Raw genomic sequence first — 16,404 nt, 5'->3', positions numbered from 1 at the left:
TAATCATTGTGATTTCGTTTTACTTCTAACTGTAAAATTGTTGGGTTCATATTAAATTTTTGTTAACTTGAATGTTGTCATTCCTGTTCGAAGCAATTTCAAGTTTGTTTAACAAGCCACAAGGGTGCTGTCATTTTTATTGATTTTGAAACACACACACACCCCTCCACTCTCCAATAGGGATTTTTGTAGCCAGGGTTCTGCTGCGTTGCGTTAGTTAAAATCAAAACTGTGTAAGTGGGATTTTATGATAAATGCTGGGAAGGGCAAGAAGATGAAAAACAGATCCCAGAGGAAGAGACACTAATTAAATTGTTTCACTCTGCTTTTCACTCATAATTCCAATTCCACATGGGATTTGGCCAGCCACTGTCTCAAAAGCCTTTGTTTCACAGTTGAGACATACCCAGCTTGAGCCACCAATGCTAAAGCTGTAGTTTCTAGCCCCCTAAATAGCTTCAAAAAGGTAGAGTGGTCAGGGAGAAATAATGTCAGTTAATTGGTCTAAAGGCTTGTTTTTTTGCTTATCACCCAAACCCTTGTAGAGGTACCTCACTTGACATGAGGAACAGAACTTGTTTTCTCTCCTCCCCAGCCACAAAAGTATCACAGTGGGTAGCAGATTGGGTTCAAAAACGCCTATTCGAGTGGTTTGATCTTCCAAATTCCTTTGAACAATGAAAAGGTTCAGAGAATTGCTGGTGAGGTCAGATCATCCACAAAACATCCCACTCACCTCCTTTATTTCTTCTCTCACACAAACCTTCCTTCAATTGACTTTCTGGTCTCCTGATCTCACCCCGAAAAATTACTGTTCTTGTCCACTCTCCTCCTTTCCCCCCAATTTTCTAAATGCCTTTCACCTCCTTTTAGCACACATAAATTTCAGCACCTGTACCATTATCAAGCAGCCTATTCAAATGCATGTATTAAAAGCCATCAAATCACTTTCAACTTATGTAGACCCTAAGAAAATACTGATGGTTGAACATATTTTCAGAAATCCAGCCAAATCAGAACATTTTAATCACAGCCCAATTATGCACCATGTGTTTGCTGCAGGTTAGGGGTGAATGTCTATCATAGCGCGATTTCTTGTACAGAACTGTTTCCTTGAGCCCTGCATTCACTTTCCATTCTCTCTGAGGCAAGCAAAACCACTTTTAGCACAACTTTTAATTTTCTTTACTGCCTGAGTGGGAAGATTTGCCAGTGAGAACAGCTTTGCCCCAGATACCTTCCCTCCGTCCACAGCCAGCCTTCCCATTCCCTTGTACCACTTTGCATGCCTTTCCCCTCACCCCTCTTCCATACTGCTGGCTCCTTCCTACTTCTCTAAGTGCTCATATCTAGAGATCAATATCTCAATATAATAACAGAGAAGGCTTTTGCAAGGAATAGTACAAGCAGGGGATTTTTTTGGCTCCACCCACTCTGCTTCTGCTCTCCCTGATGATTGGATGGGTTTTAAAAATGTTATTTTAGACAAGACTCTGTTTTAAAACAAGCATCTCTCTTCTCTTCCCTTGCAACAGTGGCAGAGAGAGAGAGAGAGAGTGGGTAGGGGAAGGGAGGAGAGAGAATATCAACTCTAGTGTTGAGACTCCTGGGTGTGATAAGATCTGTGTTTTTAAGACAGTTGAGGGAGGGGGGAGTTAAGAAAGCCAGGAGAACTTGAGGCCTAGCAGACTTCAGCAGAAAAGCTGTGCTGCAGACTGTGGACTGGCTCCTCGCATGTAAACAGAGAAATGCAAGGAGGCCCCACTATGGTCCCACTGTGTAGCTAAGAGGCACGAGGTAATTGTTCTATGTCTAATGTGCTACAGTTTCTTTCCAGAGAAGAAAACAAACCTGGAAGCAAATCAGTCCTTCCTTTTTGGTGATGAGAAGGGGAGAGATTCAGATTATCTGGTGCTGCAGCTCAAGGAAGCTCACATCTTTACTCAAAGTGGTGGGATTCTCTCCCTTTTGGAGGGAGGGACTAGCAAAAAGTCAGGCAAGCTCAAGACCTTGCTTGCCTATATTTTACAAAAATCAGATTTTGCAAGAAACTCAGCAGGAGATGGAATAAAGTTTAACAATTTATTAAGGGATAATGGGGGTACATAAACCCACAATCTTAGCTGTGGTAGAACACTATTATGGAACAATATCACAGAAAGAGAGGTGTTCAGAGATATTGAGCAAGAACTACTGGGTGAGGGTTTTTGTTAGGGTCTGTTACTCTGGTCATCAAACAAGACTCAAGAAGGTTTCAAGAGCTTTATTGGAACTGTGTCAACCCAGGGCTCAGATAGCCGAAACTAAAGTTTGGCTCTCTGGCCTCTGGAATATACTTGTAAGTCACAGTATGGTTCAGCCCATAATCCATCCACCTTTGAATTCCCATAATATCAGCATTATAAAGGACAGTGGGAACAGAAGCATTGTTTAGGACAGACAGTTCACTCCTTCAGAGGAAGGCAGATAAGAGTGAATGTTTAAACTCTATCGACTAGTTACATGCGAGCGGGGGAGACTACCTTTGCCTCAGGCAATGATAATGGCTGGGCCATTATCTCCTTCCTACTTGGTGAGGACGTGCAAGCTGCCAGGCCAAGAATGGTGCAGGCCTGACATTCTGCTCCCCTTTAGGCCCCCTCCCCCCTGGGCAGTTGGGGTGTGCTTTGTGGAATGCCTTTATTAACCGAGGGGCATGCACATGAGAGTGATGGACCCATTCATTGAAACCGGGTGGCAACTCAGTCCATGCCACTAGATACTGGAGTCAGCTGCAGTGTAGGCAGGAGTCCAACCCCCACCAGAGTGCCTTCCATTGAAACCTCTACCACAGAGCCAGCTGGGCATAACAGAAAGCCCCATTGAAGTCTATGGTGGGAAAAGTAATTTTTCCCACCATAGAACTTGCTGATGAACCTGGAAGATTCTGGGGAATTTCTGTGTGTCTAAGCCAGGGGTAGGGAACCTGCGGCTCTCCAGATGTTCAGGAACTACAATTCCCATCAGCCCCTACCAGCATGGCCAATTGGCCATGCTGACAGAGGCTGATGGGAATTGTAGTTCCTGAACATCTGGAGAGCCGAAGGTTCCCTACCCCTGGTCTAAGCACTGGCTGCACATTTTTGAAGATAGAGGCACCAGACTTTCAAGGTGGCTCCAAGAGGCCTCCTGGTAATAGCATCCAAGCTTGGTGAGCTTTGCTTCTGGGGATGGGTGGGGGGGCATGAGTTGAGAGAGTTCTGAGAGAACTCAGCCAGCAGACTTCAAGTGCAGGAGCAGGGATACAAAATGAACCTTTTGGGGGCCCATAAAATTGAACCCCCAGAAGCAAAGTTCACCAAGCCTATCTTCAAAAATTTGCAGTCTGCTTACACACTCAGAAATTCCCCACTGGCTACAATGGAGCCAAGGCACTGCAGAACAAAGAATCTTGGGCAAATTTCTTGGGGTCCTTGTCAGGGGTGCATTTTTTAAGCGAGTGACACAAAAATTTCAGGGTATCACCCAGTAACTATTCTTCTGATACCACCCAAGTTTGGTGAAGTTAGGTTCAGGGAGGGCAAAGTTATGGACCCTCAAACGGGTAACCCCCATCTCTTGTTAGCTCCCATTGGAAACAATGGAGGATGGGGCACCCCCTTTGGGGGTCCATAATTTTGGCCCCCCTGAACCAAACCTCACCAAACCTGGATTGTATCATCAGAACAGTATCTTGGTGATACTCTGAAATTTTGGTGCCACTAGCTTTAAAAAAATGCTCCCCTTGCAGGCCGAAACACAAAAAACCACCAAACAATACCTCCCCCCAAAGCCCGAATACCTTGCATTTGGATTCATTCATATTTGGGCAGGGTTAGGGTTAGAAAAATTGTCCTCACCCCTAGGAACAACCAGGCCTGCCCCCCCTGCAGTGGCACCCACTTCCAGGTTTGGCTGCTGTTCAGTTGTGGGGTACTCAGATGCCCGCACATTTGGTCTCTTCACCAGCATGGCTTCCCTTTATGCCGGCAGAGGAGGCAAATGCATCAATGTGGCCCTCCACCACTTCTAAATGGCGTTCTTCCCATATAGATTGAGCTGTTATTATTGTTGTTATGCTTCATTTGTAATCTGCTTTTCTCCAGGGGGGACCCAAAGTGAATTACAGCATTCTCCTTGCCTCCCTTTTATACTCACAACAACCCTATGAGGTAGGTGAAGGTGAGAGTGTATGACTATCCCAGAATTATCCAGCAAGGTTTCATGGCAAAGTAGGGATTCAAATCTAAGTATCCTAGATCCTTTGCTGCCACACAATGCTGGCAATCAAAGTAAATCACATTAGTTGGAGTAGAGATGTAAAAAAATTCTGAAAATTTTAAAACCACGGGAAAAAAGTTTTTTTCTGTTTGTTTTGGGGAGAAAAATGGAAATTTTGAGGAAAACATTGAAATATACCCAATACTTACTGTCCTGTGACATCTAAAAATAATTTTACTGCTTTAACAGCATTAAATAAATATTTTGTAACTTGTTTAGTGCTTAATTATACCTCTATATCTTAGACTTATTAATCATCATTTTTTCACAAATGATTACAGCTCTGATGCCTTCCATGATCTTCTCTTCCCTCCAATCTTTTGGAAGATTATAAAGTTGTGCAATATTTCATTGAAGGTCTGGAACTGTATGAAGTTGCAATATTTGGCTAAGGTAGGGTCGGATATAAATCCAATTTAAGTAAAATATTTGACATGTTTGACTTATAAATGTCTTAGTTTGGTACAAGCAATACTTGAGAGAAAACGGTTATTGATACACCCTATGCTATCTTACCACATGCATCTTGATTTTATCATCTGGTTAGAGATAGCTCAACGGAATGTTCAGCTTTCTTGTGAGGCTTTGGTGTAATTTCTGCCTACTTCCATCTGATTTCTCTTCTGCAAGGTAGGCCAATAAGCTACTTTTTTTGCCCAATTTGTGGCTATACATGTCTTAGAGGTTTGAAGGAGAGATGAAAAGGTAAATCATAAGTCATGGCAAAAGGACAGAGCCAAAGTACCCAAAAATATCCAAGAATAGCCTCACTTGATCAAGGTGTAATGTTGAGGAGAAGAGTAAACAAGATTAAGAAACCTTGAAGTGTATATCTTCCAGTATGTATGTATAACCCTGGTGGAGTTTTCACTCACAGCTGTCGAGTTAGTGCCATCTTATCCTGCAGCTCCAGAAGAGGTTGCTGTTGGATAGAGGTGTCAAAAGGCAACAAAAGGTGTGCTGAACAGCAATGAGAGCTCTGCATACTCCCCTCGTGAAGATTTGGTATCCTTCTAAGAGCATAAATGCATCTTGGATTTAAGAGCTGTATATGTCTACAGCATGCCCACTTTGTCTTTAAAAGCATTTCCCTTGTTCTAACAGAGAAAATATTTCATCAGTGTTTTTCTCAGTACTCCCTAAAATTGCCAATGTTTCTGACAGAAAAATCGTAAGAAAGACATCAGGAAAAAACAGGAAAGCGCGCACACACACACACACACACACACACACACTCCCCAACCCCTAGGCCTTCCCATCTGTAGAGTTTGGCCCCCCCATAGTCCATGTGTTCTGCTGTGGTTTAAAATAAACTTCTACTACCATTTCAGGATCTCCAAAAAGGAAGAAGTATAGGCTAGTTACAGAGAAAAATGGGTTTCCAGTTGTAAATAAATAAGGAATAGGAGAAAATCTGAATTCGTGTAACAACTACAAACAAAGGGGGAAATATTAAATCTAAAACAAACAAATGAACAACCATACCAAAAATGACCCAAATAGTTTTTCAGTGTGCATCCCCAGTAACTGTTTCAATTAATGAAGCATAAAGCTCCAAATTTATCCCCAAACAACAAGAGGCTCTATCTTGTGCATCACTGGTACAATTGCTGTGTTGCCAGTTCTGCTCTTCCGTCTCTTTTCCTCATTTAGGATGATGGATTAAAAGTTTTTAGGCTTATTTATTATTTATACTGTGTCATGGCTGTTCACTTAGCAGCATGATGGAAGTGACAGTTACCTCAGCCAAGAATTTAAAACCTAAAATTGGAAAAGCAGTGGGAGGGAATGAGAAAGTTTTCAAGCTAAGTGAATAGATGAATTTGGTTGCACATTTGCTTTTGGAATCTACCTTGTCTGGGCAAAAAAAGGAGTAAAGTTCCAGAAGAGATTCAGGGTATATGTGGGATGGGAAGATGTATGTGAAAGAAGCAAAAGGGGGAGTTGACAAGAGTTCAGGATTTCTGGAATGAAATTTTGTCAGAACTGCATTTTCTAAAAAGGTAAAGATAACGGTTAATAATTTAGAAAGACTAGTGATGGAAAGGACCATGCTGGAGGTAAGGAGAGAATCATGAGAGATCTGAGAAGACACTTAAAATTACATTTTCCTTTCATTAGTTGGGTAAATATATGAGAAGACCCAGTGGTGGGATTCAGCAGGTTCGCACCACTTTGGCAGAACCGGTTGTTAAAATGGTGCTTGTAAACAACCAATTGTTAAATTATTTGAATCCCACCACCAGAACCGGTTGTTAAATTATTTGAATCCCACCACTGAGAAGACCCATTTGCATTTACTAATTTCAAGCTTGTTTTCCTCAATATTCTGAATGAACAAGACACCAATAATGTACTTTAAGTTGAACCAGGGCCCCTTCCGCACATGCAAAATAATGCACTTTCAATCCACTTTCACAACTGTTTGAAAGTGGGTTTTGCTATTCCGCACAGCTGCAAAGTGCACTGGAAGTGGATTGAAAGTGCATTATTCTGCATGTGCGGAAGGGGCCTATGGCACTTATGTCTGAGCTGTATCATGAAATATGTCATCTGAATTTTGTGGTGGTGGAACGTATGGCCTAAACAGGCAGCCTAAAGTCCAGTTCCTTTGGCTGCTTTAATCTACATTGGCTTCTGAGTGCAAACAGATTTTATTTTTAAGGTTTCACACACCTTAAAAATTCAACACTGCCCTCGAGCCATTAATGAAGCTTTAAACCAGGCTGTCCAAAACCCCCTTTTAATCCAGTTTTTGTTGTTGCATTTTATCTTTGAAAAAAAGTATGCTTGCCATCAGAAGTCAAAGGGCTTAAAGAGCCCATATGAAAGGAACCAGACTGACTACTTCAGTTTGGACAGCCCACACTGGCTTGTCCCTCTGAAAGTTCTGATGCTAGCTTCATTGATCCTGCTCTGTACAAAAAGTTGTGCCAACGATTGCTAATTCTGATCCCCTCCCCACACACATTGTTCTGCAACTAGGGAATCCCCTCTCCATTGCTTGCTGTACTGCAAAATCTCATGAAAAGTGACTTTGGAAACTTCTTTTTGTCGAAAGATTCCTTATGGTACTGGGCAATCACCCCTACTTTTGTTGTTGCTGCTGCTGTCAGTTCACAACAAAATTGTGGTAACCCAATAGGATTTTCGAGGCAAGAGGCAAACAGAAGTGTTTTTTCCCATTGTCTGCCCCGGTATTCTTTGGTGGTTTCTCATCCAAATACTGAGCAGCTCTAACTCTGCTCAGCTTCCAAGTTCTGATGAGATAGGATAACCTGGGGTTATCCTACTAAAGGACTATCCTACTAAAGCATTACTAACTCTCACGCCTGCAATTCCAAATTAGAGCCTCATCAGTCCAACAGACCATGTCTAGAGATCAATTTAGCACTTACCAAAGAATGTGGAGAAGGTGAAAAGTCAATCTAATGGAGATCCAGATAACCTCTATCACCCTAATAGCAACCAGCTAATTTCACAAATTTAATCTGGGCGGCTAGATAGGTCAGCAACTGCAGCAAAGGTCTTCTTCCCCAAGCCAGAATTTGCTTACAAAGCACCTTCCCTCTGATGAGCTTTGCTGCATCATTACACAGTCAATCCATGCCTCCCCAGGAGCCCTGTGTTCTAGTCTCTCATTGGGACAAAAACATCCTCATTCCAAAAAGTGGGTACCTTTGCTACACAGGCTTATTATAAATGCTATACCACTGTGTTCTTGCACTAAATAAATAGCATTTTTTGCCATTCAGTCACAGATGACTTTTGGCACTCCCTGGTGGTGTTTTCAAGACAAGAAAGATTCAGAGGTGGTTTGCAATTGCCTGCCTCCATGTCACATCCCTGGTGTTCCTTGGAGGTCCAAATACTAGTCAGGGTCAGCCCTGCTTAGCTTCCGAGATCTGATGAGATCAGGCTAGCCTATAGCATACATCACCATTAATGGCTGGGCTTGAACCCTGCTTAGCTTCTGCAGTTTGCTGAGATTTGGCTAGTCTGGGCCATCTAGTTCTAAAATTCCCACAAATACTATGGTTTTACTATAGAGTTATTTGGCGGGGGGGGGGGTCATGCAAAGTCCACCCCATATTCAAAGATGTCTCTCATTGCAGATTACAGTACCAGTACTGGCACTGCCTCCTGTTGGTTTTTCTGCTACAATGTTTATGTTTAATCCATTATTTCACTCAAGTCCATCTTATAGTGACTCAGATATCTCCATCTTACTTTTAGGCTCATCTTAAGAAGCTCTGTACCAGAAATAAATGTTTATGTATTGGAGGAGGAAGAGGAAAAGTTTGGATTCATACCCAATCTCTCTCCCCTGTAAGGAGACTCAAGGTGGCTCACAAACTCCTTTCCCTTCCTCTCCCTATAGCAGATACCTTGAGAGGTAGGTGTTTAGCTAGACATATGACTAGCCCAAGGTCACCCAGCTAGCATCATGTATAGGAGCAGGGAAACATTCCAGTTTCTCAAATTAGAGACCGCCACTCATGTGGAGGAGTGGGGGTTCAAACCTAGTTCTCCAGATTAAAGTCTCTTAACTACTACATCATATGAGACTGAGCATAAGATGTGGCAGCCATTTTGTGGGGAATCAAACCTGGTTCTCCAGATTAGAGTCCACCACTTTTAACCACTAAACCACAGTTCTCATAAACTACACTGGCATTGCTGGCACTGCTCTAATAAAATGCTTAATATTTTGATCAGACCTTTGTGATTTTTCTCTTAATACAGAAGCTAATACAGAAGCTATTTAAGAATTAACAGAAGAAAGAGAAATGTGAGCACAAAATGATGTACTTCTATTATAAATTGCAGCTCAAAGAAAAATATATTTTTTATTTATTTATTTTTATTTATTTATACTTTGGGCTTTTAGACCGCCCCATCCCCGAGGGGCTCTGGGCGGTGCACAGCAGATAATAGATACAATTTTAAACATCATAAATAGGTTAAAACTTATAAAAGCAGCGAAAACTGGCTAAACATTAACATTTAAATGTAAAATAAATATAGGCATTAGTGGCGCCCGGTACCTAATATTAAATTCTTCCCCCCCCCAGGGAGGGACGGCAGGTCTAGATAGATGTTATAGGCCCAGATGTAGGGGCCAGCGGAAAGGGGGGGCACCATCAGCGGCTGGACTCTCCAAAGGCCCGGCGGAACAGCTCCGTCTTGCAGGCCCTGCGGAACTCACCAAGGTCCCGCAGGGCCCGAACAGCTGGTGGAAGAGCGTTCCACCAGGCCGGGGCCAGGGCTGTAAAGGCCCTGGCCCATGTGGAGGCCAGCCACATCATCGACCACCAGTAGATTGGCCTCTACCGAACGAAGAGGCCGTGTGGGAACATATGGGGTGATGCGGTCTCGAAGATACGAGGGTCCCAGGCCGCGTAAGGCCTTAAAGGTCAACACCAACACCTTGAAAATGATCCAGAACTCTACTGGGAGCCAATGTAGTCGGCGCAGCACAGGCTGAATATGATCCCAACTGGCGCTGCCTGTGAGCAGGCGCGCCGCCGCATGTTGGACCAGTTTCAATCTCCGGATCGAGCGCAAGGGAAGGCCAGCGTAGAGCGAATTACAATAGTCTAGCCTGGAGGTGACCGTTGCATGGATCACAGTGGCTAGGTCCGCTTGGGAGAGGAAGGGGGCCAGCCGCCGGGCCTGGCGGAGGTGGAAAAAGGCAACCCGGGTTATATGGGCCACCTGGGTCTCCATAGAAAGAGACGAATCCAGGTGGACCCCCAGGTTGCGCACGGAGGGGGTCGGCGCCAATGTGACCCCCTCCCACACCGGCGGCTGAAAAGTCATGTCACTCGAGTCGCGGCCAAGTCAAAGGATCTCCGTCTTCGATGGATTCAGCTTTAACCTGCTCTGTCGCAACCAACCAGCGACCGCCTCCAAACAATGCTGTAGAGCCGCAGGGGCGGCGGCTGCTCCCCCCTCCATTGACAGAATGAGCTGGGTGTCATCCGCATACTGATGACAGACCAGCCCAAAACTCCGTACCAGCTGAGCAAGGGGTCGTACATAGATGTTAAATAATAGCGGGGATAATAGCGCCCCCTGGGGTACACCGCAAGAAAGCGGGTACTTCCGGGAGGCTTGGTCCCCGCGCCTCACTTGCTGATTCCGACCCCGGAGAAACGAGACAATCCATTGAAGGACCATGCCCCGTACTCCGGAGGCGGCCAGGCGGTGGGTCAAAAGGTCATGATCGACCATATCAAACGCTGCGGTAAGATCTAACAATACCAACAGCGCCGATCCGCCTCGGTCGAGCTGTATACGGAGTGTATCTGTGACGGCGACGAGAACAGTCTCCGTCCCATGCCCAGCACGGAAGCCGGACTGGAAGGGGTCAAAAGCCGATGTGTCATCCAGAAAGCCTTGAAGCTGCTCCAACACCACTCTCTCAATTACCTTCCCCAGAAACGAAAGATTCGAGACGGGGCGGTAATTGGCCAGATCCCTCGGATCTAACGGTGGTCTTTTTAAGAGTGGGTGGACCACTGCCTCCTTCAACCCATCCGGAAAGACTCCTTGCTCAAGGGAGGCATTGATGATACTCAACTTGAAGCAATGTTGAATGTTCCTGTTGGCATGACTGTCCCTCTGCTCTCATTTTTTCTAATCTTATTATTTATTCTTTTTTTAAAAAAAACTAGATAGCTCTATGCTACAATATTTGTATTCAATAGGAAAACATAAACCCTCCTCATCGTAAAACACAAAAAAAATTAATACAGATATGAAAGAGTGCAGAATGGAAGGAAGGAAGAAATTATATTAATGAAGCAAAGGAAACAATCAGTAGTGTATGTATAATTTTTGTAACATCAGATTATATAGCTGTAAATGTTGCGTTAGGCTCCAATATCATCCTTTGACATTTTTACTGAATTAAGAATGTCTGTCTTGAGGATATGTTTTTGCCTGCCTCAGGCATTTTCGTACTTTATCAGCTCTTGGAAAGAGGGTTGGATAATCGTGGCTTTCCTAAGTACAAGCGTTTAATCTAAAGCTGGTGTCATTCTCCCCAAGGTAGTTATAATGGAACAAGGGGTGATGGCCCCAATTAAAATTTCATCCCAATATTAAGTATTACATGAATAGGCAGTCTCTTGATGCTCCCAAACATGAGTTTAAAAAAAGAAACAGCAAAGGCAAAGGTTCATACATATGTCTAGCTAAACACAGTTTTTAAACCAAATGTTAGCTCTCTGGACTGTTTTATTGGCTCTAGCAGTGAAACAGAACCTGACTCACCATTGTTTTAATGTCTGAGGTGGCATGTGAGCACTGAGCAATTGAAATCCTACATTCAATCTGAGATCTAACTACAGATCTTATTTATAGTACATCTGATGATACGGCAGTACAAAGATGGAACCTGACACTGGGGACAGGGGGGTGGCCTGCCAATTCTTTTCTGTTTGTGGACAGAGTATAAAACTTGCTAACATGGCTTTATTCACATTCCACATATGTTCAAAAGTGGAACAGTTTTGAAGAGACCATGGGCCATCCAGTATTAATATATCCCTTGCTTTTCTGCTTTTTTCTTTGTATTTTGCCTTCTGTCTCAATCAAAATCACAGACACATTAGCATTTCTTTTCAATATGTATTGCTTATTGTTACCATTACTGAGTTTCTAGATAATCATATTTTTCCTACATTGATTGATGCTTCAGTTAAACCAAACATGAGGACAAAAAGTTAGTCTTTATTGTGGCCCATAGGCCACTCAGAAGCAGTGTAAAAGAGATAAAAACAGATAAGACATTAATTTAAAATTAATTATCTGCATAAAATCTCTCCACATATAACTGGTCCCAATACATCTAACAGTTGAAAGGTGAGAATCTGAGAAAAATATATGTGAAGTCAAAAAGCTTTCTCTAATCAATATGTGCATTGAATGATTCACCTGAATGAAGGGACAAATCTTTACTTAGTTCATATAATAACCCTGCTCTGATAGGATAACACAGCTTTTAATTGGGAAAATTGTTTTGGTACTTTGCAGTACAGTCTCCCCTTTGTCCATAACATTGATGGGCAATTTCCCATCAGTCCAAATCATGTGACCCTACAATTGTGGGAAAGAAACCCTCTTAATTCTATTTTTAAAAGTTCTATTTTTTTATGAGAGTCCTAGTCAGGCTCTCTCTCTCTCTCTCTCTCTCTCTCTCACACACACACACACACACACACACACGTTTGCATTGAGACTTGCCATTTAAACATTTTGGTGTGGGAAACCTAGTACACTGCTTTCGTAACTGTGTAATGCTTTTTTAGATTTTAAATTGACTGGGTTGCTTGTTTTACAAATTTTTGAATTCATTTGATGCATTTATTTGAAAGATTTCTCTTCTGCCTTTCCATAGAACATGTTGAGGGTGGTTAAAGATGTGTTTAAACAAAAAATACTTTAAATGGTATCATCTTGAGTGTGTGTTTGTGTGTGGATATAAAATACTAAAGAAAAAAATAGGCCACTGTACCTCAGACTGCTGGAAAAATATGCTGAAGCATACACTGTTCAGAATTGTACTGAAGTACAAGGTAATATAAAAGTGCAGTTCAATATGTCGATATACAAAATTGGCTGATCATTCCTATGTCACTATACACTCATGGCAGCATACAATCGTATAATTGTGCAAAAATGCACACAAAAGGTAGGTGAATGAAACACCATGAATAAACCAAATGCTATCAGTCTGTAATCCAACCAGCAAAGTCCCAACTCACACAGAGAATGTCACAATGAATATGCGTGCAAATAATCCAGTGTGGAACGTCCAACAAACATAGGACAGAAGAACGTAGTGAAGCAAGAATCAGCCATCAAGTTCAGAAATCATCCAAATCCACAAAGAGTTAATAGTCTAAAACGGGTTTCCATGGCTAAGATCCTAGTTTTCAACAATTGTCTTCCTCAGTGGAAAGATATCATGTGCTTATTATTGCACAGGCCACGACTTAATCACAGGATATGAACACATTGAATGTTAACAAGAAGCCATAACTGAACAGGCTATGCCACATGATTATGCGTGCCATCAAGTCACAGCCAGTTTATGGTGACCCCATAAGGTTATCAAGGTAAGTGATTAAGCAGAGGTGGTTTTCCATTGCCTTCCTGTGCAACGACTTCCTAGAAGATCTCTCATCTAAGTACCAACTCAGCTTAGCATCTGAGATCTGAAAAGATTGGGCTAAACTGTATCATTCCATATCCCAGTGTCATCATATAGATAACTATAAAGACATAAATCCTCATAAAAATACCACATCTCCAGAAACAAAATAATAAAACAACAGGACAAAACACAGCAGTGACAACAATCTCCAATGAAGTGCAACATGCCATAACAAATAAATTATGGATGCTTTATACAATTTTATTTAGCAGCAGGAATCAGTAGAATGCTTTTTCTCAAATTGTAATAGTTCCCCAAACTGCATTTAGCAGCAGATCACAGTTTCATGATGACCTGCTTTAAAAAAAAAAATCACTGGTTGTTATAGAATTCCATTAACAGCCATTGAGACATGGATTAATTTGCCCCAATCTATCCTTGAATGAAGCTTGAGGCCCAATTGGCCCTGAGAAGTCCAGTAGAGAAAGCAGCAGGAAGACACTATTTATTGTTGCCTAATCCTTATGTAGCAACTTTTGCCACCTGCTGAAGGCCCACTGAGTCTCCCTTGCTACGTTATCATGGGATTAGCTGATCCCACTTAGGGGGCAAGCAGGAATTCATCATCATCTTCTTCTTCTGTAATGTTTAGGTTGGTGATAATTTCTTTTAGTAACTAAGCCTAAGGTTACTAGCTCCGGTTGGGGGATTACCTGGACATTTTGGGGGTAGAGCCTGAGGGTGATAGTGTTTGGAGAGGAGAGAGACTTCAGTGGGTATAATGCTGTACCTTCCAAAGCAATTTTTTTCCAGGTGAACTACTCTCTATCATCTGGAGATCAGCTGTAATCCCAGAAGATCTCCATCTACCATCTGGAAGTTGGCAACCTTAGCTAGACCTGGTCGCTGACTGTTTAGGTCATAATTAGTTTAGCAGGGGTAGGGAAAGTTGTTCAGTTTAGGTGGGGATAAGTGAAGGCACGGCGACAAGGCCATAGGCTGCGCCCCCGCTCCGCCCTCTCGCCCACCCCTTTGCCCATCGTGCCCGTGAGCCGAGGCGGCCGGGCGGAACTAAGCGAGGCCGAGGCTTGAGTGCGGCCTAGTCGGAGAGATGCTTGCGGCGGCGCTGAGGAAGACGGCCGTGGTGGGCCTAGCGCAGCTGCGGGCCTTCAGCCTCTCGGCCTCGCTGGAGACATCCATCGTGGAGCGATATTGGAAGATCCCCCTGAGCAAGATTGGCCGCCAGCCCCGCATCAAGCACCACCGGTTCCACGTCTACCGCCTGGTGGAAGACACCAAATGCAGCCCAAAGTTGCCATTGGAGCTTATTCTTAATGAGTCTGTGGAGGGTTTGGGACACCGTGGTGACATTGTCAACGTGGACAAGTCCTACTGTCGTAACTATCTCCTTGCCAAAAACCTGGCCGTTTATGCATCTCCCGAAAACAAGAAGATGTTTGAGGAGGAGTTGCAGAAACTTCAGGAAGGGAAGCTGTCAAAATTGCAGACCCCCAGTGGTGTAAAGACAGTACGGATCCTGCAAAACTGCCACCCAGAGGTGGGGATGAAGAACAACGTCCAGTGGGAGCTGAACAGTGAGATCGTCGTTCGCAATTTCCTCAAAAACCTCAAGGTAATGGTTCCCCCGCATGCCGTCAAGCTGCCAGACGAGTCCATTACAAAGTGGGGAGAATAATGGTGCGAAGTTACGGTGAACGGCCTCGACACTGTCCGGGTGCCCATGTCAGTGGTGAACTTCATGCGACCCAAGACGAAACGTTATAAGCTCTGGTTAGCCAAACAGGCAGAGAAAGCATCCGCCCCGTGACACCAGATGCACTGGATCGCCCCAAGGAGGACTGTGGGAGAACAGTCTGCTTCAAGCGTTTGTTGTCACAGCTGTCAAAGGGGAGCTCACGATCTCTACGGGAGCCTGGAACGTTTCTCAAGGCATTGGAGAGCGGTCGGAGTGCTCCGAGGGAGTCGGCCAGCTTCCTCTCGCTGGCAAGTGGGCTTCCTCTCTTGGGCGGGGTTACAAAACCAGGTCTGGGTAAGATAATCCCACCAGTTCAGGCCTCTCCCAAAGAACCGAAGTCTGGACCGATCGTGAATGATAATAAAACATTTCAGGTGGGGATAAGCAGTGAGCACCCTAAGCCATCAGACATGAAGAAAAGATGAAGAAGAGTTTGGATTTATACCCCCTTCTCTCCTGTAAGGAGACTCAAATAAGCTTACAAACCTCACTTTGTGAGGTTGGTAGGGCTGAAATAATTCTGAATGAACTGTGACTAGCCCAAGGTCACCCAGCAGGATTGTAGGAGTGGGGAAACAAATCCAGTTCATTTCAGAATCTCATCCTGCTGCTCATGTGGAAGAGTGGGGAAGCAAACCTGGTGCTCCAGATTAGACTCCACCTGCTCAAATACTACACCATGCTGGCTCTCATGGTAGAGGATGTGTCCTGACCAGATCCTGTCTGGCTGTATGGGAAGATGGGGATTGTGAAGGACTGCCCTGAGTGCAGAGCAACATCTCTCTGAACTTGGTAATTGTTTTATGGTGCATCAGAATAAGGGGCTGGGCATCGGTCAACACTTTATGTGTAGACAAAGATAAACAAGGCTGGGGGTAGTTGCTGGTCAAGTTTGGAGCCAGGGTGGATTTGCCTGGCACAGCCCATCTTCAATTCAAGTATTAGCATAATTAATTGATGGTGTAGATCAATTAAATAAATTAGTTAATCTCATGATATTTTGAGTCTTTATTTGGGGTATTGGGCCAATAGTGTCCAACCTCAAAGGACTTGCACATTAAACAAAAAAAGTCACCTGAAAGAAAGCATCTTCATCTGGTACCTAAATGATAACAGAGATGGCACTAGGAAAATGCCATGGCCCCTCCTGCTGCAGCTGACAGCTCATCTGAGAAAGAATTAA

General features: G+C 43.6%; 1 protein-coding gene across 1 annotated transcript; it reads left to right on the top strand.

Annotated features, from left to right (window-relative positions):
- The first annotated feature begins 14,493 nt into the window (after positions 1 to 14,493).
- LOC125429537 (39S ribosomal protein L9, mitochondrial-like) lies at positions 14,494 to 15,592 on the top strand. The gene has a single exon (XM_048490734.1). It carries the CDS (start codon positions 14,577 to 14,579, stop codon positions 15,159 to 15,161), a length of 585 nt encoding a protein of 194 aa, XP_048346691.1. The 5' UTR covers positions 14,494 to 14,576; the 3' UTR covers positions 15,162 to 15,592.
- Positions 15,593 to 16,404: the final 812 nt, after the last annotated feature.

The sequence above is a fragment of the Sphaerodactylus townsendi genome, linkage group LG03, assembly GCF_021028975.2.
Source record: "Sphaerodactylus townsendi isolate TG3544 linkage group LG03, MPM_Stown_v2.3, whole genome shotgun sequence".
In the NCBI taxonomy this organism is placed as follows: Eukaryota; Metazoa; Chordata; class Lepidosauria; order Squamata; family Sphaerodactylidae; genus Sphaerodactylus; species Sphaerodactylus townsendi.
This window is presented reverse-complemented; position numbering and strand designations above follow the sequence as displayed.

What these genes read in the sequence shown, in the direction of transcription:
- LOC125429537 (XM_048490734.1), top strand. Translation starts at nt 14,577, where the DNA reads ATGCTTGCGGCGGCGCTGAGGAAGACGGCCGTGGTGGGCCTAGCGCAG.